At 52.1% G+C, this 19,919-nt stretch overlaps 1 protein-coding gene across 1 annotated transcript; it reads left to right on the top strand.

The window, feature by feature from the left end:
- Window positions 1–5,627: 5,627 nt before the first annotated feature.
- On the top strand, window positions 5,628–11,483 carry PROM2 (prominin 2; the record flags this gene model as incomplete). The annotated part of the gene is made up of 23 exons (XM_084302162.1): window positions 5,628–5,844; window positions 6,066–6,115; window positions 6,249–6,451; window positions 6,572–6,692; window positions 6,836–6,899; window positions 6,977–7,066; window positions 7,171–7,370; window positions 7,451–7,525; window positions 7,613–7,676; window positions 7,787–7,946; window positions 8,043–8,195; window positions 8,482–8,605; window positions 9,130–9,221; window positions 9,304–9,388; window positions 9,507–9,653; window positions 9,776–9,847; window positions 9,921–10,013; window positions 10,099–10,152; window positions 10,529–10,609; window positions 10,764–10,832; window positions 10,929–11,018; window positions 11,209–11,315; window positions 11,420–11,483. The coding sequence occupies 23 exons, from the start codon at window positions 5,628–5,630 to the stop codon at window positions 11,481–11,483; spliced, it is 2,475 nt and encodes an 824-aa protein (XP_084158288.1).
- Between the last annotated feature and the right edge of the window lie 8,436 nt (window positions 11,484–19,919).

The raw sequence follows: 19,919 nt of genomic DNA on the forward strand, positions 1-19,919 counted from the left end.
GAGCGGCCCTGCGGCTGCTCAAAGCCCAGTGATGGGCTCTGCAGCGACTGCAAGCCCAGTGATGGGCCTTGGGGCTATTCCAAAACCTGTGACGGGCCATACAGCCACTCTAGCCAATATGAAAGGCCCTGTGACCACTCCAGCGTTGTGATGGGACCTACGGACACACCAAGCCCACTGATGAGCCCTGCAGCCACTCCAAGCCCACTGACAGGCCCTGTGGCCACTCCAGCCCCTGTGACGGGCCTTGCAGCTGGGCCCAAGACAGTATCAGTCACCGCTACACACCAGATGAAAGAATGGATGCACAAGTCGTCTCGTTTAGTAAGGGAAGAAAGTCCTACTGAGAAGAGGAAGGAGCAATAGGAAGGCGAGGCAGGCTACCCCAGTGTAGGGCCGTCCTAGGGAACAGCAGGCTGACGACCACCATGTAAAAGCAGCAGGAACCAGGTGATCCCAATGTCTGGGTGAGCTGTGAGACATGGGACAAGATTGCAGCTGTCCTCCAGGTGAGCACATTGCCACCTGGCTGCTGCCATGCTGCGATAACGGCTCTGGTTGCCTGGAATTCGAGGGCACGGAAGCCAAGCAGCTGGGACCTCTCTCTAGGGAAGGGGGCATTGAGAAAACCATTGGAAACGGGGCACGAGCCCTCAGCCTCTGGAGGCGGCTCCTGTCAGGCGTGAAGAAAAGGGATCCCTTCTAGGAAGACGTTGTGGGGTTGCTGAGGCTCAAAGAACAGTAGGTGTCGACTGCTGCCACAGTGCTGCAGCAGCGGCAAGGCAGAGACATGGGGTGGTTCTCCTCAGCTGGGCAGCTGAACTCCATCCAGCACAAGCTCTCTCTCACTCCCCCTCCTCTAACAGACGGGGAGAAAAGATGTTGGAGAGGGCTCAAGGGCTAAGGACAGGGAGATCTCTCCAGAATGATCGTCATGGGCAAAACAGACTCAGCAGAGGGAGATGAATAAAATGTCTTACCTATTACGAGCATGCTAGAGCAGTGAGAAACAAACCCACAGAAAATCAAAGTACAAACACCTTCCCCACATCCACCCTCTTCCACTTCCTCCCCCTCCCCCGCCCCCCCCGAATATAACAGGGGACCGGGGGGCACTGGGGGCTGCGGTCAGTCCATAACACTTTGTCTCTGCTGCTCCTTCACAGTCACTCTCTTCCCCTGCTCCAACGTGGGGTCCCTCCCACGGGATGCAGTCCAGCAAGCCTGTCTTTTGGCACATGGGGACAGCCTGATCATGCACCTTTAGCATTTCCTTCCTGAAGAAGGTCCAAGAGGGCGCCTTCCCTAGTTGGCTTACTCACCAGCTGTGTCTGGAAGTTATCTTCCACACACTCCACAAACCTCTTAGACTGGACTGTTTTCTGTCTGCTGTACTGTACTTCTAGCAGATATCTGGCGTGATGGAGTGCCCCACAAGAACAAGGGCTAGTGCTCGTGAGAATTGTCACATTCAGTTGATTCAGTTGAGATACTGAAAACAAGGAGGTAGTATCTGCCCCATTTGCATAGTGTGGAATTAGCGGCTTTTTTGTGGAGAACACTCCTGTGGCTCTCTGTGTCACCTCTAACACAGGATGCAGAGTTTCAGCTGGGCAAGCACAGTTATTGGTGAAGTCACTGACAGAAATGGTATAGAAGAACTTTGCTATAGTGTTTTTTTTTGGAGTGTTTTCTGAAGTTCTAAAAATTCATCCTCCCAGTAAGTCCGCTATTAACCTGTTACGTTCAATACATAGGCTCGGAGAAAAGGCATTCCCATCTTCAGTTCCATTTGGTGTCACAAAACTGGAACAAATGTTTGAGCGAAAATGCTCACAATAACAGAGAGGCGTTTTATCTACCAGAAAGATGTACAATGCGGCTAAGTCGTTATCCACTCCTTAATGTAAAAAACACTTTATAAGAGGTTATAAAGAGGTATTAAGGGGGAGAAGATTTTTTTAAAGCACCACTATTATGAAATGCTTTCCCTTAACCAGATCCAAAATATGCTCCCTGTTCCAGACAATCTATCATATAAGCAAGTTTTCTTCTAGAGCTAATAAAACCATTTTCAAAATACTCACTCTGCTCCTTTGCATACAGAAAATCATGTCTCGTGTAAAGACAAGAAGACAGCAAAGCAGTTACTTTACAAATAAGTTTGATAGATGCTTAATAGCTGTTAGATTAAAAGATCAGTTTTAGATAACAATAAGCTTGTAAAAACATGAGCATTTAAAGAATTTTTTTTTATATAAAGTTTCATTTTGCACAAATGATACTGAATAAAAAGCTCTTTTCATGTAAAAGTTCCAGACACTCACTAAAGAAACGGTCTCCATGCTGAACTGGGGTCAACATGGCAACAGAAACACATCTTGATGAAGTAGAAAAAAGGCTTATTTCTGCCAGCCTCCAGCCTGGGGCCTGCTCCTCTGGGGCCTCCTCCACAGGCCGCAGTCTCCTCCAGGGCAGATCCACGTGTTCTAACATGGGCTCCTCCACCCACAGTGACCTGATGCGTAGCTGTGACGCAGCCTGCAGCCCCTGCAAGCCCTGGGATTTTACCTGCAGCCCCTCCAACAACTCTGATGTTCCCTGCATCGACTTCAACCACTGTGGTGGGACCTGAGGCCCCTCAAAGCCTTGTCACTCGCCCTGCAGCCCCTCGAGCCCCTGGCATGTTCCCTGCAGCCCCTCCAAGCCTGGCACAGGCCCTAAGAGCTGGCTGTGGGGATTACCCCCTTGCTGTCTCAGGCGCCAATACACACAAGGGGAAGGAATGCATGCAGAAGTCATCTCATTTCGGAAGGGCAGAAAGTCCTCCCAAGAAGGGGAAGCAGCAAGAGGAAGGCGAGGCAGCCTACCCCAAGGTAGGGCCATCCCAGGGAACAGGAGGCTGTTGGAAAGGAGAGCAGGGACAAAAGCAGCAGGAAGCAGGTGATCCCCATCCCTGGGCGAGCTGCCAGCCATGGGACAAGATTGCAGCTGTCCTCCAGGCGAGCACATTGTCAGCTGGCTGCTGCGCTGCTGGGATAGCAGCTGCGGGAGCCTGGCAGCAGAGGGCAGGGAAGCCAAGCAGCTGGGATCCAGATCCTTCTCTGGGGAAGAGGGCACTGAGAAAGCGCTTGCAAATGGGGCACAAGCCCTCAGCCTCTGCAGGCGGCGCCTGTCAGGCGTGAAGGAAAGGGATCCCTTCTGGGAAGATGCTGTGGCCTTGCTGAGGCTCGAAGAACAGATGGTGCTGGCTGCTACCAGCGTGCTGCAGCAGCGGCAAGACAGAGCCGTGGTGGTTTTCCTCGGCTGGGCAGCTGAGCTGCAGCACAAGCGCTCTCTCCCTGCCCCTTCTCCAACGCCAAGGGGAGAAAAGAGGCTGGCAAGGGCTCAAGGGCTGCCAGAAGGACAGGGAGATCACTCCACAAGGAGCGTCACGGGCAAAGCAGGCTCAGCACAGCCTGTTCCAGTCCAGCCCGGGGCCTGCTCCTGCGGGGGCTCTCCACAGGCCGCGGCCTCCTCCAGGCCACAGCCACCTGCTCCACCGGGGGCTCCTCCAGCCACAGGGGGGCTGCAGCGTGGAGATGTGCTCCATGGGGGACCCATGGGCTGCAGGGGGACAGCCTGCTCCACCAGGGGCCTCTCCCTGCACAGGCCGCAGGGGAAGTGCTGCTGTGAGCCTGGAGCACCTCCTGCCTCCTGCTGCACGGACCTTGGGGGCTGCACAGAGCTTTCTCACTCCTCCCTGAGCCAGACGCTGCTGGGCAGCAGCTTTTGTTCCCTTTCTCAGATGGGCTCTCCCCCAGGCGCAAACATCATCCTTTTGCTCTGCGTTCTGGGCAGCAGCGGGTGGGTCCCTCTTGGAAGGAGCCTCCTGGAAGCGGCCCTGAGCTCCCATGGGGCAGCTGCTGCATTCTCCTCACAGAGGACACCCCTGCAGCCCCCCGCTCCCACAGCCTGGCCACGCAACCCCAAGCCAAGACACGGAGCGAGCCTCCCTGATTGCCAGCCAGCAGCTGGCTCAGCCTGGGACCCCAGGCCAGTGCCCACAAGACTCTCCTGGGCCTTCCAAAGCAAGCCTGGTGGGGACGGAGCACCCACAAAGAACGGACTCACACAACAGGACTCCTTGCCAACACCGCCTCACAGACACCTGGGCCTTGATCGGGTAGCTCACCTTGAGCGAGCTCTTTTCCTTCCCAGTAGCTGGCATGTGCCATTTCGGGGGCATTTGGGGGCTACAGTGTGCTGCTAAGAGGGATGCTGGAGCTCTTGCAGGACAGTGCTTCCACTAAGGCAAGGCCTTTTCTGCATCTTCTACTGCCCTGCAAGCGAGGATGCTTGGGGCACACAAGAAGCTGGCAGGGGACACAGCTGCAGGGATTGCAGGGATTCCTAAAGTCATAGCCAAATACAAGAAAGAGAGGAGGACGTGATGCTTCCGAGAGAAAGGAGCTGGGCTTTGGGTCAAAATCCATCCCTTTTTTCCGTCCAAGGGCCACTGACACCAGCCCCATCCCTTCCACTCCGGAAGTCGCCCCTCCTCAACAATCCTCACTGGGTTTAGGAATTGTTAGCATGGGAAGTGGGAAATATTTGGGATAGTAAATGATTATTGGGTTGTGAAATCTCCGGGATTGGATTTTTTTTTCTTCTTTATTGTCATTTCCCATATCAATTGCTCAGTTTAATATATTATTGAATAATTTTTGTTCACTTTTTAATGTCTGCCTGCAATCATTCATAGAATTAATGCAGTGGTTGCCCTAACACAGTCCACTCCTGCTTCCCATGCCTACCCCATGAATTTGTGTGGGGATGGCCACCATGGAAGGGAGTCAATGTATGGGTAGAGAATTGCCCTGGGTCATGGACACCCATGGGAGACTTAGGGAGTGGCAGGAAGAGTGTTTCCCATGGTACAGGGAAGCGGGGGTGGTTGGGGCTGCTTTGCAGACATACAGACTTATACAGATGCCTTGCATGTAATTGCTCTTCTGACTCCATGCTTTTCTAGTCCTGGGAGTTTTGTCCCAGGACAGGGACTCAGTCAAGCCTGTATGTCCAGGGCAGGATTTTCCAGTCCATTGTGCATCTCATTCCCAGAAGGGCTGTGAGGAGCAGCGCTTGGTGTTCCCCATCTTCTCCAGCAAGGTGCTGCAAGCACCCCTGGCTCAGGAAAAAGCACCTTTTCTTGGGGGGAACTGCACCACACTGCACATTGCCTCCCAGAGGAAGCAGCCTGCCTTGCTTCCAGCCATCCCTGCCACTGGTGCTCAGCCCATTCTGGCTTGCAGGATGCAGCCCTGGGACTCCTCCAGCCCAGAGTGAGGGGGCTTTGCTGCCCATGGGGATGGTGGGGACTGGGGGGACTCAGTGGTTGTAAAACAGGCCTGGGATGGTTTGGAAAACTGTGTGGCTCATAACCCCACCTCTGCACAGCCCAACCAAGCCCAGATGCCCCAGGGAGCCCTGGGGAGCAGCCGCAGCAGCGTCTGGGCTTGACACAGCAGCCGACCTGTCAGGCAGGTTTCCCAGAGCAGTCAGAGAAGCCGGCCAGGACCAGGCATGCCCCTCCGTGTGCTCACAGGCTGACGGGGCCGCCCGGTTCTCTCCTCACCACTGAAGCCATGCAGGCAGCCGGGCTGCTCCTCACTTGGGTGCTGCTGCGCCCGGCCAGCACCCAGCAATGCCACCCCAGCAGCCCTGGCAGCATCCTCCGCTTCACCGACACCCATGCCGAAATCCGGGTACCAGCACTGCACCGGGTGCCCAGCTCACTCGACCCCCTCTACAGCCTAGTCCGACACTACCTGGACCTCATCCAGCAAAACCCTCTGCCCACAGGTGAGTCTCCCAGGGACCCATGACATTACCTCCGTGGGTGCCACCATCCCTTGGAGCCCCTCTGCAATTCCTGTGCTAGTTACCTATGAATGGTCAGTGGGGTCTGAACTGCTTTGTCCCTGCACTGAGTGGCACACTGCCAGGGGAGGGATGGGGGCGCATCTTGTGGGACATGGGAGCTGCCCCCAGGGCATTCACTGGCACCACGGTTTCTTTTACAGAGCTGCTCAGGGCAGCCCTGAATGACCCCAGCTCAGTTCGGACATCACAGGTGAGCGGGGACATGGGGACAGGGAAGCCATGGTGGTGGCACCTGCCCAGGATGGGGAATTCGTGACAGTGAGTGTATGGAGTTCCCCAAAATCTGCATGTGACTATGCTGACTGTGCTCTGCTGTCACACAGGTCGTGCAGTATGAGCTCGGCTACGTCATCTGTGCTGCAGTGTCTCTGCTCTTCACTGTGACTGTTCCAGTGGCTGGGCTGTGCTTCTGCTACTGCCGGAGCCAGCAGCGGTGTGGGGGCCGCCTGCGTGCCCATCGGCGCTCACTGGGTTGCCGGCGCCGCTGCCTCCTCATCTGCCTCTCCATCACCTCCCTCATCATCCTGTGAGTGCCTAAAGCCCTCCACCGCTGTCTCCCCTCACCTCAGGGTGGACTGTGCCTATGGGGACAGGGATGGGGTTGCTCTGTGGGATCTCCCCATCACTGCCTGCTTGTCCCTGGCAGGACCAGTGCCATCTGTGCGTTGGTCACCAACCAGCGGGTGAAGGAGCAGATGGAGCCAGGGCTTGGTGCTGTTCCAGACACACTGCGCACACTGCGGCAGCACATTGCCAATGTCCCCCAGGTGGGTCCCCAAGCAGCTCTGCTATCCTAGGGTGGAGCAGACTGGGAGGTCAGGTGAAGTTGGTGCATTTTTAATGGCAAAGTAACATCGTGGAGAATGTTACTGCCATGTGCCCCCGTACACCAGCTCCTCTCTCTTTGCAGGGTGTGCAGATGGTGGTAGACCAGTTTGAAGTGCCCCGGCAGCAGATAATCTCCGACCTGGCAGGTAAGCATTGTACAGTCTCCCAGTGCACCCCAGCCTGGGCTGGGACAAGCAGCTAATGGTATCATGGTGCCTTGCAGGAGTAAGTCGCAGCGTGGGACTCTCCATCCATGCACAGCTGAAGGCAATGACCTACACAGCACTGGCAGACCTGAAGGACAGGGCAGGAGGTATGGCTGAGCATGGCTCTCCCTTGGGCCACTGTCAAAACCTTGCCAGGGACTGGGGTGGCCAAGTGGAGCAGTAAGAACTAGCCTTGGGCTTTCTCTTTAAGACCTACAGACCTCGCTGCACCATTTACAGATTCTCGACAAGACAGTGCGGGTGCTGACAGCAGCACGGGCTGAGCTGGAGCCAGTGCTGCGTGAACAGCGGCAGCGTGTGGTTGCACTCCTAGACGACCCACGTTGCACCTCCTGCGCCAGCATCCTGGGTAGGGCACAGAGCCTGGAGCTGGGTGCTGACTACAGCAAGGTGAGACGGGGTGCTGGTCCCCCTGCCACCACCCCTCTGGCACTAACAAGGCTCATGGGATGCTTTCTCCTACCCCCTAGGTGCCCTCAGTGGAGAAGGTTTTGAAGACATTGGCTGGTCTGCCCCGAAGTGATTTTGCAGAGATGATTCGGCAGGTGGGGGCAGATGGGGTTGAAGTGGGGTAGCCTGGTGCTCATAGGCAGCCCCATCTGAGCTGCTCCTACCCTCTCTTCTCCTCACAGGGCAACGGTACCTTCAACTCTATCCCAGAGCTGGCTGTGGAGAGGATGGCACAGGTCATTCAGGGTGAGCAAGACCCTCATGCGGATCAGTGTTGCCCTCCGTGGGGTAAATCTGGATTTAGGGAGGTGGCATGGGACACACAGACCCCCTTCACCATGGTCTTGGTCCTGCAGAGCTGCGGGAGGAGATGACCAAAGTGTCAGAGAAGGTGCAGAGCATTGCTGATGGCTTTCCCCTCCCTGACTATACCTGGCATGTCAGTGAGGCCCTGCTGAAGGCAGAGAACCGGAGCCAGCCTTTCCTCCGTGAGGTGGAGCGCTTCGAGTGGTACAGGTGACACAAATGGGTTCTGGGGGTGCAATGGAGGTGGGTGCTGAGCCCCCATGAGCCATATCTAGGACTGTATTGTGAGGCTGCAACTTTCTCCAGGTGGATCATGGGCATGGCACTGTGCTCCATCATCCTCCTCATCACTGCCTGCAACGTGGTGGGGATGGCCCTGGGGACATACGGGCTCTCCAAGCGGGAGGACCCAAGTGACTACGAGTGCCGAGGAGAAGCTGGCGCCAAGTTCCTTATGGTGTAAGCATCCCTCTGGGTCCCAGGGGTCTGTAGCCATCTCATGCTACCCCAAAAAGCAAAAGCAAAGGGACGAACCTGGAGCCACCTGAGCAGAAAGGCTTTTGTAGCCACCGCCTGCGCCAGCGGGTCTGGGAGAAGCTGCTCCTCCCTGGGATCCTGCAGCTCCCGCGCCCAGCCAGCATGCCCAGGCGCAGGAAGGAGCCGCAGGGCTGGGCAGGTTGCCGCAAGCCTGCTCAGGTCTGCAAAGCTGTCAGCAGTGCCTCCGTGCCTCCTCTCCCTCTTTCAGTGGTGTAGGCCTGGGTTTCCTGTTCTCCTGGCTCCTCATCCTCTTGGTTTTTGCCACGTTCCTGGTTGGGGGCAACATCCAGACACTGGTTTGCAGGAATTGGGTCAACCAGGAGATTTATAAGGTGGGTAGCCATGCATCTGTCCATCACTCCATACATGTCTGCTTGGGTACACCAAGATGCCTACAAATGCCTCCTCTCCTTGAACCCTGCTTGGAAAGCCTTATCCTAGACCAGAATATTAAGATAAGGATTAGGCCGCTGGATTTGCAACAGCAGCGGGAAATTGGCTTTGTGCTGGTTAATTTGTTTAGAGTGACAATGCTCCCACCTTTGCCCCTATCCCCTGGGTGTTTGGGGACGCTGGGGGTGGATGGGGTGCTCTGAGGTGCTTGTGACTGGTGACATGCTGCTGTGGGGCTGGGAATGGCACCAGGCCTTATACTGCAGTCATGCACAAACAGGCAGGGCCATGCAAAGGGCTCTCCACTGCTTCCCTTCCCAACATCATACAAACACGTGCAAGATTAGCTCCAGATGGGATAGGGTACACCAGCATGCACCTGTGAGGGCAGAGCAACCCCAAAATTATGTCTGGGAGTGCCTGTGTCTGACCCTACCCCTCTTTTTCTTACTGTTTTGCCCAGTTCATTGACACCCCTGGGAACCTGCCTCCATCCATGAACCTCACCCGCCAGCTCAACCTCAGGAGAGACTCCAACCTCAGCACCACTTACCGGTAGGTGCTCACAGGATACCACCTCTGCCCCTAATTAGTGTGAGGCTTGTGGTGATGCTGCCACTGTCCCCTCAACTTGCAGGGAGTGCAAGAGTGGTGCAGGTCTGTGGGAGGTGCTGCAGCTTGAGAAGTCCTATAACCTGGATGAGCACCTCAAAACCCCCAAGGTGAGGGCTGGCTTCAACCAGAGCTTCTGGGAAGGGGAATGCAAGAGCTTTATTGAGGCTAATGGGATGGAGGTACCTGGTCCCAAACCTGTGGCATCCCCCTATCTCATGTCCACAGTACACAGCCAACTTTCAAAAACGCCTGGGTGACTTCACAACGCACCTTGGCGATGTGCGGCTCCTCCGCAGTGAGGGCAGGCAGGATCTGGAGACCTTTGCCCGCAGTGGCGTGGATGAGGTAGACTATGGACGCTTCCAGGAGGAGGTGAGGGGATTCTGACAGGGAGATGGTCCCCCCAGTGGTGGGCACATTGTGGCCAGCCCAACAGGGAGTCACGTTCCAGGGCTGGTTTTCGAGCAGACTATGACTCTATCATCTTCCTCTAGATGAAAATCCCTGTGGTGCAGACCAGCCTCCCTGGCCTTGCAAGGAGCCTGGAGGGGCTGCAGAAAATGCAGGTGAGTGGTGGGTCAGGCAGCAGGGGCTACCTGCATGCCCAGACGGCTGTCCGCATCCCACTGTTCCCTGCAGAGGAATGGCACAGTGGCAGGGCGGCTGGCTACTGAAGCTCAAGCATTGTGGCAGATGCAAAACTCCACGGTGCAAACACAGGAGGCTTTGGTGGTGAGTCCATGTCTGACGGGCATCTTGTGTCACTGTGGAGGGGGGAACATGGCTTTTGCAGTTATTTCACCTCCCTGTTCTGCAGGTGAAGCTGGGAGAAAGCATCCGGTTCCTCTCTCAATTGGCACCACACCTCCAGGTACTATTTTCAGCTCCAAAAAATATGCAGTGCCATATGGGTCTTGTTACCCAGCATCCCAGAAGTGATTTATAGGGTGATGGAAGACCAGGAAAGATGTAACCCCAAGAGGACTGGTTTCTTCAGTGACTCAGTTTTGCTGCTGCAAATTAGAACCCCCTTGCAGCACTCAAAGCTGCATCCCTGACAGAGCCATCCCATGTTGTTTAGCCCACTCCCTGACAGGAGTTTTCTCTCTCCCTGCCTACCAACTATCAGACCCAATTTTAAGCCTCACTCTGCACATTCCACTCCCCACACACCTGGGGCACCTGTCCCACTGGACCAGTGATGCTCACTGCTCTAAGGGTGCTCTGTGCTCTATGTGCTTTTCCAGGAGCGGGTGAAGACTACACTGGCCACCACAGCCTCAGTGGAAGCCCAGCTGCCCTTGCAAGCCCAGCAGATCCTCCGGCAGGTGAGCCAGGGCTGGATGAGCCCTCAGGGGGATAAAATTCCCCACAGCCAGAAAAGAAGAGTGGTAAAGAGGCTCTGGAAGAAGGGAATGAGCACCTGGAACCTCCAGCCCTCATTTCCAAGCCTCACCTCCATGCTGCCTTCCCTCTGCCCAGGAGATTGGCTGCTTCACAAGGAAGGAGCTGAGGTACTTTGCACAGTACCTGCACTGGGTTGGGCACACGGTAAGTGCATGCCTTTGCTGTGGAGTTGAGGAAGCGAACTGTATCTCACTGAGTTGGGAGTGATTTTACACTTTGCCTCCTCACTTTTTTTTCCAGCTTAGGGAGGATGTGGCTTCATGCCAGCCACTTGCCACAGCCCTAGACAATGGGCGGGTGATCCTGTGTGACCGCATTGCTGACCCTTGGGTAAGGACCCTGTGGTCATGGTCCCTCTGTGGTTGCCCTTACCCAAGGTAGCACATATTCAGTGCAGCTGAAGCTGACAGAAGCCCTGATGCCCCCACATCAGGACCAGCTAACACAAGACTCCCCAGACCCCTCTGGGCCTGCCTCTCCCTGAACAGCCAAGCAGGACCTGTGTGCTCTCTCCTTGCAGAATGCTTTCTGGTTCAGCCTGGGATGCTGCACCTTCTTCCTCATCCCCAACATCATCTTCGCCATAAGGCTCACCAAACATTTCCGCCCCATCCGCAACAGACTCATGTAAACAGTGGGCACAGGGTGGGCAGACTCCCTAAGACGATGCAATGAGGGGAGTTGTGTGCTCCTCCTCAACCATCTGATTATTTCTCCTTCTCCCTCTACAGCTCTACAGGGTCAGAGGAGACCTGTCCTTTCCACATCCCACGTGTCACAGCACTCAAGCTCTAGGCCAGGCTCTGCCAGGTATGGTGGCAGGCTGAGACCTGGGGCACTTGTTTCAGGAGCTCCTGCCTGTCAAACTCATGTGCAAACATTACAGGGCTTCCTCCACCTCAGTGTCCTTGGGGATCTGAGCATCCTTCCTGGCCATAGGACACTCAAGTGTTGTAGGGTTCCAGGTCCCTCTGACATCTATTTCTCAATGTCCTTCAGGGTCTGAGAATCCTTCCCAGTCACAGGGCAGTTGTGTCCCTGTGCTGTAGGGATCCAGGACCCTCCAACAACCCTTCCTCAGTGACCTTGGGGTCTGTACATCCTTCTGGGGCACAGGAGCACTTGCATCTGTGCATTGTAGGACCCCGGATCCCTGTGACGTCTCTTCCTCAGTGTCTGAGCATTCATCAGGGACACCCCCAGAGCCTGGTTGATGGAGGGTGCCAGGACGTGCCCCCGCAGATCCCGCTGACCACTGGTGCTCCCGCTGCACATGCAGACCCTGCTGGGATGCACACCCAACTCCCTCCCGCCCTCCTGCAGCAGCACACTGCGATGCTTCTCTGCTCCCAGGATGGACCCAGGAATGGAGCACATTAAACCCTCCCATGCTAAACCCACCACCACCTGCCTTTTTATTTTTTTTTTTTGCGATCACCAGTGCTGGGTCTTTGTAGGGAACTGTTTGGGCCTGAGGGATGCAGCCCCTCAGGGGAGCACGCTAGGCCCACAGTCCCCTCTGCCTCCTCAGAGGCTCCCAGGGCTGAGGCTGCCCACAGTGGGGGTGAGGCCATGGCTGTAGGGGCTCCAGATCTGGGGCTGAGGGGAGCTGCGGGTTGGGAAGGCTGAGGAGATGCCGCGGGAGGGCCACAAGGGCCATGAGAGGCCAAGACAGGGGCACTCCATGGCCGTTCCAGGGAGGAGAGGCCCTGGAGTGGTGGCCTCTGGAGCTCCGGGGCTGGGAACGCTCTGCGGCCAAGGGTAGGTGGCAGCTCAAGGACTCTGGGGCAGGGTGTCATCAAGAGGTGGCGAGGCTGGGCCCAGCTACCCACAGGACCCCGGTTCCATCCACCCAGACCCAGGCAGGGGCCTTGGTGGGGCTGTGCTGGAGTCACAGGAACAGAGACCCAGAACCCCTGTGGGCTGGGGCCCTCCAGGCTGGGTCATCAGTGCACTGGAGATACTCACCGGCATTTATGATCATTAATTATCATTGCTTTGCCCTGGCTGGTGTTTCTGGTAGTCCTCGAAGAGGCTGGTGAAAAAAAGCAGCCCTTGTGGTGGTTTCAGGGATTTTAGGAAGCAGGAAACCCCTTTGCCCAAGGCCTGAAAGATGAGACATAAGTAATCCCACCTCTTAAAATTAATTAGATGTAAGTTGTGAGGGGAGCGGGGGGCAAAAAAAAAATCTGGCTGAGTCTTCAATTTTGTGGGTAGGAGACCCTGCCAGAGGTGGGCATCATTTTCAAGCTCCACTAGCTGAAATAGTATGTGTTTCATATGTTTTGTGGTTCGGCAGCTGCTTCCCCACAAGGAAATACAGCCTGGGCCTTTGACTTCCAATTTAGAGCATTTATGGCTTTGTGGTAGGAAATGTCTAAAATTTCTGTAGTATCCTCCATAATCTTTAAAGCACTTTGACCCTACCAGCAAGTGATTATTTACAAAATCTATAAAGGAGTTGACAGATCCGTGCCTTCAAAGTGAGTGAGGATTTCCCTGCATTTCCTTAACTGAAATACTCTCTACTTGGTAACTGACAGGGAAATACCCCATTTTATGCATTATTAAAGGATTACTGCTACCCAAAGCCAGCAATAATGCATAAAATACCTATGTTATGCATTATTTAGGTTGTTGCTGCCCAAAGCCATCTGGTTCAATGCAGTATTTGCCAGCAGAGGTCAGTATTGCAAAGCCTTTTTGCAAAGAAGGGCTTTGGTGAGTGCAAGCCCAAAGAATTTCTTCAGGAACCCAAAGGGATGCCCTCAGCCCACATAAAAACTGTGTGGTGGTGTCACCAGCAAAAATTCTCTTTAAAATTAATCATTTCCAGCTGGCAACCGGTCATGAGTGGTGTTCCCCAGGGGTTGGTGTTGGGGCTCATCCTCTTTAATATCCTTACAGATGGTATGGATAAGGGAATTGAGTGCACTCTCAGTCAGTTTGCAGATAACGCCAAATTGGAGTGTACTGTCAATCTGCTGGAGAGTAGGGTGGCCCTGCAGAGGGACCTGGGCAGGATGGGTCAAGGGGCTGAGGCCAACAGCATGAGGTTCAACATGGCTAAGTGCCTACTCTGCTCTAGTGAGGCCGCACCTCGAGTGCCGTGTTCAGCTTTGAGCTCCTCACTACCAGAAGGACATCGAGGCCCTGGAGCATATCCAGAGAAGGGCCTCAAAGCTGGTGAAAGGCCTGGAACACAAGTCCTGTGAGGAGCAGCTGAGGGAACTGGGCTTGTTTAGTCTGGAAGAGGAGGCTCAGGGCAGACTTTATTGCTCTCTGCAACTACCTAAAAGGAATATGTGGGGAGCTGGGGGTCGGCCTCTTCTCGCAGATAACTAGTGATAAGACAAGAAGGGATGGCTTCAAATTGCACCAGGTGAAGTTCAGGTTGAAAAAGAAGAAGAGAAAAAAAAGAAAAATCTCAGAAAGAGCAGTCAGGCATTGGAACTGAAGGTGGTAGAGTCACCATCCCTGGGGGTGTTTAAGGAAAGGTTGGACCTGCTGCTCAGGGACATAGCTTAGTGGGTGATTTTGGTGGTAGGGGGATGGTTGGACCAGATGATCTTGGAAGTATTTTCCAAACTTAATGATTCTGTGATTTTGCCTTCAGAAGAAGGCTGGTGGAGAGGAGAGGCAGTGGTACCACAGTGGGGTACAGAGAAGAGATGTTAGTACCAGGAATTCAATTAGAAAACACATCTATGAACCTTCTGGGTATATTTTAAAGGCTTACCATCATGTAATTCTTACAAAATTATAAAGGAAAGGCATACCTCATGTTTTTAAGCCCCTCTCAACAGGAGTACTACATTTTAAATAAAACTATACTCAGTATATGGTACAGAAGAGCAAAGGGCTTACCTACCTGAAAAGACAAGTAACTGAAAATATTTCTTGGGCTGATCCATTGATTATAAAAACATACAGGTGTGCAAACAAAGGAGCCTTTGTTCTTCTTACCAATTTATTTCTTGTAGCTGGACTATAGTAAATGAAGTGCCACACAGATGAGCTATGAATAACAGAGGAGTTCATCTCAAGAGAGATGATTGTTATAAATACGCATGGTCAGAAGTACTGTAGTGCTGTTTCCTGCTTGGTAGATAGACAGATTTAAAACATGACTGGTTGCATCTCTGGGTTAGTAGTAAATAACCAATGAATGATCCAGAAAATTGTTCTAAACCAAATAGGCCAGGGCTTTTCAGTTTTTAGAAAAATAAAAAATAAAAAAAAAAATAAAATGAGGACAAGCTGGTTAATGATTCCTCAGCTGAAGAAAGGTCATGAGGTTTATGAATAACTTCTGATTCCTTCCCAAAGGGGCCTCCTACAGTGGTTTAACAACCAATGGGCACCTCCACTCTCATCAACAAATGGCCTGCTCTCTCACTCCACCTGAAAAAAAAAGGAAAAAACTTCACAGAACCAAAAGGAGAAAAAATTAGTCTCTAATTCCTATGGCAAAGTGATGTTCGGCCACTTCTTGGGAAGAGGGGCCTCCATACATGTAGCAGTTGCCTGGAAAGACAGACACTTCCATAACAAGAGACACACACACACACACCCCATTCCGCTTTCACTTCCCCAGCTTTTATTGCAGAGCATGGCATTATACAATATGGAGTATCGTTTTGGTGAGTTTAGGTTGGCTGCAACAGTGTTGTCCCCTTGAGCTCTTGCCTAGCCCCAGCCTACTGTCTTTTGGGGGCAGGGGGGAAATGGGGGGGAGGAAGGGGCTCAAGAGACAGCCTTGATTCTGTGTCAGCAGAAGCCAAAATGTTGGTGAGGTATCAACACTGATCTAGCTAGAAGAGCAGAACACAATGCTGTGGTGAAAGTGAACTCCATCCCTGTCAGACCCCATACACTCCCTTCCGTAGGCTGACACACCTTCCCCTTGCTCATTTATTGATAACATAAGGACTAGAAATGACTTATTTCCAGCTCCTGGATGCAGTGTATTTTACAAAAAGTGGTTATCTCCTTCATCAGAGGTGTGGCTTTTTTTTTCCTCTATCTTGTTTTGTATGGGATCTGTGTTCTGTGCATTTAACTAAACCATTAAACCATTTCCCTTCTCATATCTTCTCTCTTGAAATTCAACCCCTGCAGCACCTCACCTGGCACACCTTCCTTGTGCTCTATGACTGACCCTGAGAAATGTCTACAGAAGATCAATAATTCAATGACTAGACAGCAGCAGGAGCTCTGGCGCTAGCCCAGGTGCAGTTCCTCACCAATAGCTATTTTGAGACATAAATCCCTTTTTCTTAGTCCCAGAAATAAGGAACAGGTGGGAACTAAGGAAAAAAAAAATACAGGAAAAGCATTTGCAGTCAATTCTACCACAATCTTCCTATTTTTGGAATTAAAATAACATGAGGTCTTACTATTGTTGTTTCATTTTCCTTTTATTCCTTTCTATTTTTCAAGGAACACCAACCTCTTTTTTCTCCAGAAAAAGGACTTTTGTCCTTTTACATCTACTTCTCTCGTCATCTCCTTTAAATATCTCCAAAAAATAAAACTATAGCATCTCCAGAAGAAACAGCTGCAGCAAAACGTTACTCCAAACTTCATTCTCATCCCAGTCCCCATGATATTCCCATGATATTTGTGCAGTGGATGACCTAATGAATCTTTAGCAGAATAACTCCAGCTCCCACACATGCTGAGCTTGGTGAGAATTCAAGTCCCAGAGGATTTGCTCCAGTTTATTTTTTACATGACAAAATCCTTGGACTATTGATACCATAAAAATATTTTGAATGGTGCAGATGTTTCTGACCAGAATACAGACAATAAAATACCCTGGGAATTATAAACCATGTTGTATTATTAGCACTGATTATTATTTCCTATTTAATGGTTGCAGATGGGGCTTTGCTTACAAGACACTGCATTGTGCCAAGCCTGGTGTGAGCAATCTTCCTGGTCCCTTGGCAAAATTTATGTTCTTCCATCCTCCATAAACCCTGCTAGATACCAACTCCAAGCCCTGACAAGCCTACATGTTTCTATCCTTGTAACCTAATCCACAGTTGTTCTGAACAGATTTAACATAACTTTTATTGTCCCAGCCTTCTCCAAGCAGGCTGCAAGCCACGGCATTTACACTACAGCTGATTGCTGGTGGGAGTTAGCAGGAGATAGAAATAAGGAATTTCTCCTTTAGGAGAGTTGCAGGCTGTGATGTATCAGCTCAGCCACTCATGCTACCACATCTCAGTTGTAGATATATTAACTGGTTGGCAAAACCTAGATGTTGCTATGGTGTGAAGTCTTTGTTGTTGCTTACAGATAATTGCTATCCAGGGAAGAAAACACAATTCTAAATGATTTTTTTCCACACCCCAAGCAAAGTTCAACTTCCTTATCTCCATGCTGGACTAATTGGGAGGTAGCTTTTTTTTTTTTTCCCTTTAGGAAAGTCATGCCCATAGGATAATCTTGGCTTGATTCTGAAAACAGGAATATTGTGTGTAGTTTTTTGTTTGCTTGTTTTTACTGTATTAAAAAAAAAAAAAAAAAGTGCTGCATCTGCACCCCAGTACACTCACTGTAACAGTGCATCTGAGGAGTGATGTTACAAAACTCAGTTTTTTATAAATAAAAAATTTGCAAATCTCAGCTGCCTTCAAGCTCTGGCTGAAAAACAGCCAGCATCCCTGGGGATAAACCTTTAGGATCATCCCAAATGCTGCTTGTTTATACCAGGTAAGAGAGAGCACGCAGCTTTTAAACTAACAGCGTAGTTTCTGCAACACTTGCATCTCCAATGCTCAGCACTGAGGTAGCCATGGAGATGGCTATGGGGAGCATCGTGCCCATGACAACTCTGCATGAGCATCTGGAGCATCTTCAGAGTAGCATTCCTCTCCCTAGCCTCTTCCCTGCATTAGACCATGATTACTGGCTTGTTCTTGCTCCCTCGCAGGGGACAGTAAAGCTTTTCTCCAGCAGCAATTCCCCTTCCAAAATAAAAGGTCAAAGAATGAAACATATGGAGTGGATTTGGTACTAATGTCTCTGAGTATCTGGTATATAATGTCTCTTTTGTATATAATATCTCCTTGACATATAACAGAATCATAGAACCATTAAGGTTGGAAGAGACCTCCAAGATCATCTGGTCCAACCGTTCCCCTACCACTAATGTCACCCACTAAATCATTTCCCCAGACATCATGTCCAACCTTTCCTTAAACACCCCCAGGAATGGTGACTCCACCACTTCCCTGGGCAACCCGTCCCAATGCCTGACTGGCCTTTCTGAGAAGAAATGTCTCCCCATTTCCAACCAGAACCTCCCCTGGCACAACTTGAGGCCATTCCCTCTAGTCCTATCACTAGTTATCTGCGAGAAGAGGCTGACCTCCAGCTCCCCACATATTCCTTTCAGATAGTTGCAGAGAGCAATAACATCTGCCCTGAGCCTCCTCTTCTCCAGACTAAACAAGCCCAGTTCCCTCAGCCGCTCCTCACAGGACTTGTGTTCCAGGCCCTTCACCAGCTTTGTGGCCCTTCTCTGGATATGCTCCAGTGCCTTGATGTCCTTCTTGTAGTGAGGGGCGCAAAACTGAACCCAGCACTCGAGGTGTGGCCTCGCCAGAGCAGAGTACAGGGGGACGATCACCTCCCTGGTCCTGCTGGCTACACTATTCCTGATACAAGCCAGGATGCCACTGGCCTTCTTGGCCACCTGGGCACACTGCTGGCTCATGTGCAGGTGAGGATTGATCAACACACCCAGAGCCTTTTCCTCTGCACAGCTTTCCAGCCACTGCCCCAAGCCTGTAGTGCTGCTTGGGGTTGTTGTGGCCAAAGTGCAGGGCCTGGCACTTAGCCATGTTGAACCTCATCCCATTGGCCCATTGATCCATCCTGTCCATCGATCAGCCCATTGATCCATCCTGCCCATGTCCCTCTGCAGGGCCTTCCTGTCCTCTGGCAGATCAACACTTCCTCATAATTTGGTGTCATATGCAAACTTATTGAGAGTGCACTCAATTCCCTCATCCATATCATCAGTAAAGATATTAAAGAGGATGGGCCCTAACACTGACCCCTGGGGAACACCACTGGTCACCACTGGTCACCAGCTGGAGTTCACTCCATTCAGCACCACTCCCCGGGCCTGGCCATCCAGACAGTTTTTAACCCAGCAAAGAGTGTACCTGTCCAAGCCATGGGCTTCCAGTTTCTCCAGGAGAATACTATGGGAGACCATATCAAAGGCCTTGCTGAAGTCTAGGGAGACTACGTCAACAGGCTTTCCTTCTTCCACCAGGAAGGTCACCCGGTCATAGCAGGAGATGATATTCACAGAATCACAGAATTTTCTAGGTTGGAAGAGACCTCAAGATCATCGAGTCCAACCTCTGACCTAACGCTAGCAGTCCCCACTAAACCATTTCCCTAAGCTCTACATCTAAACGTCTTTTGAAGACTTCCAGGGATGGTGACTCCACCACTTCCCTGGGCAGCCTGTTCCAGTGCCTCACAACCCTTTCAGTGAAGAAGTTCTTCCTAACATCTAACCTAAAACTCCCCTGGCTCAACTTAAGCCCATTCCCCCTCGTCCTGTCACGGTCAGGCAGGACTTGCCTTTCATGAACCCATGCTGACTGGGCCTGATCCCCAGGTAGTCCCGCATATGCTGCATGATTGCATTCAAGATGACCTGTTCCATCACCTTTCCTGGCACCAAGGTCAGGCTGACAGGCCTGTAGATCCCCAGATCCTACTTACAACCCTTCTCATAGATGGGCATCACATTAGCAAGTCTCCAGTCATCCAGGACCTCTCTGGATGACCACAACCACTGACAGATGATAGCAATCACGTCTGTCAGCTCCCTCAGCACCCTCGGGTGGATGCCATCTGGCCCCATGGACTTGTGACAGTCCAGGTGAAGCAGCAGGTCTCTAACTGTTTCCACCTGAACTGTGGGAAGGTTCTTCTGCTCCTCATCCCAGACTTCCAGTTCAGAAGGCTGAGTATGCTGAGGATAAGTGGTCCGGCTAGTAAAGACACACAAAGAAGGCAATAAGAACATCAGCCTTTTCCTTATCCTCTATAGTCATGTTCCCCCTGCACCCAGTAAAGAATGGAGATTCTCTTTGGCCCTTCTCTTGCCATTGATATAATTGATGGCAATCTCACCCTTCTCTTGGGACTGTTCCCCCAGCCCCATCTCATCATGAGCATGACCCACAGCAC

This window comes from Netta rufina (genome assembly GCF_964035555.1).
Source record: "Netta rufina genome assembly, chromosome: 27".
Lineage (NCBI taxonomy): Eukaryota > Metazoa > Chordata > Aves > Anseriformes > Anatidae > Netta > Netta rufina.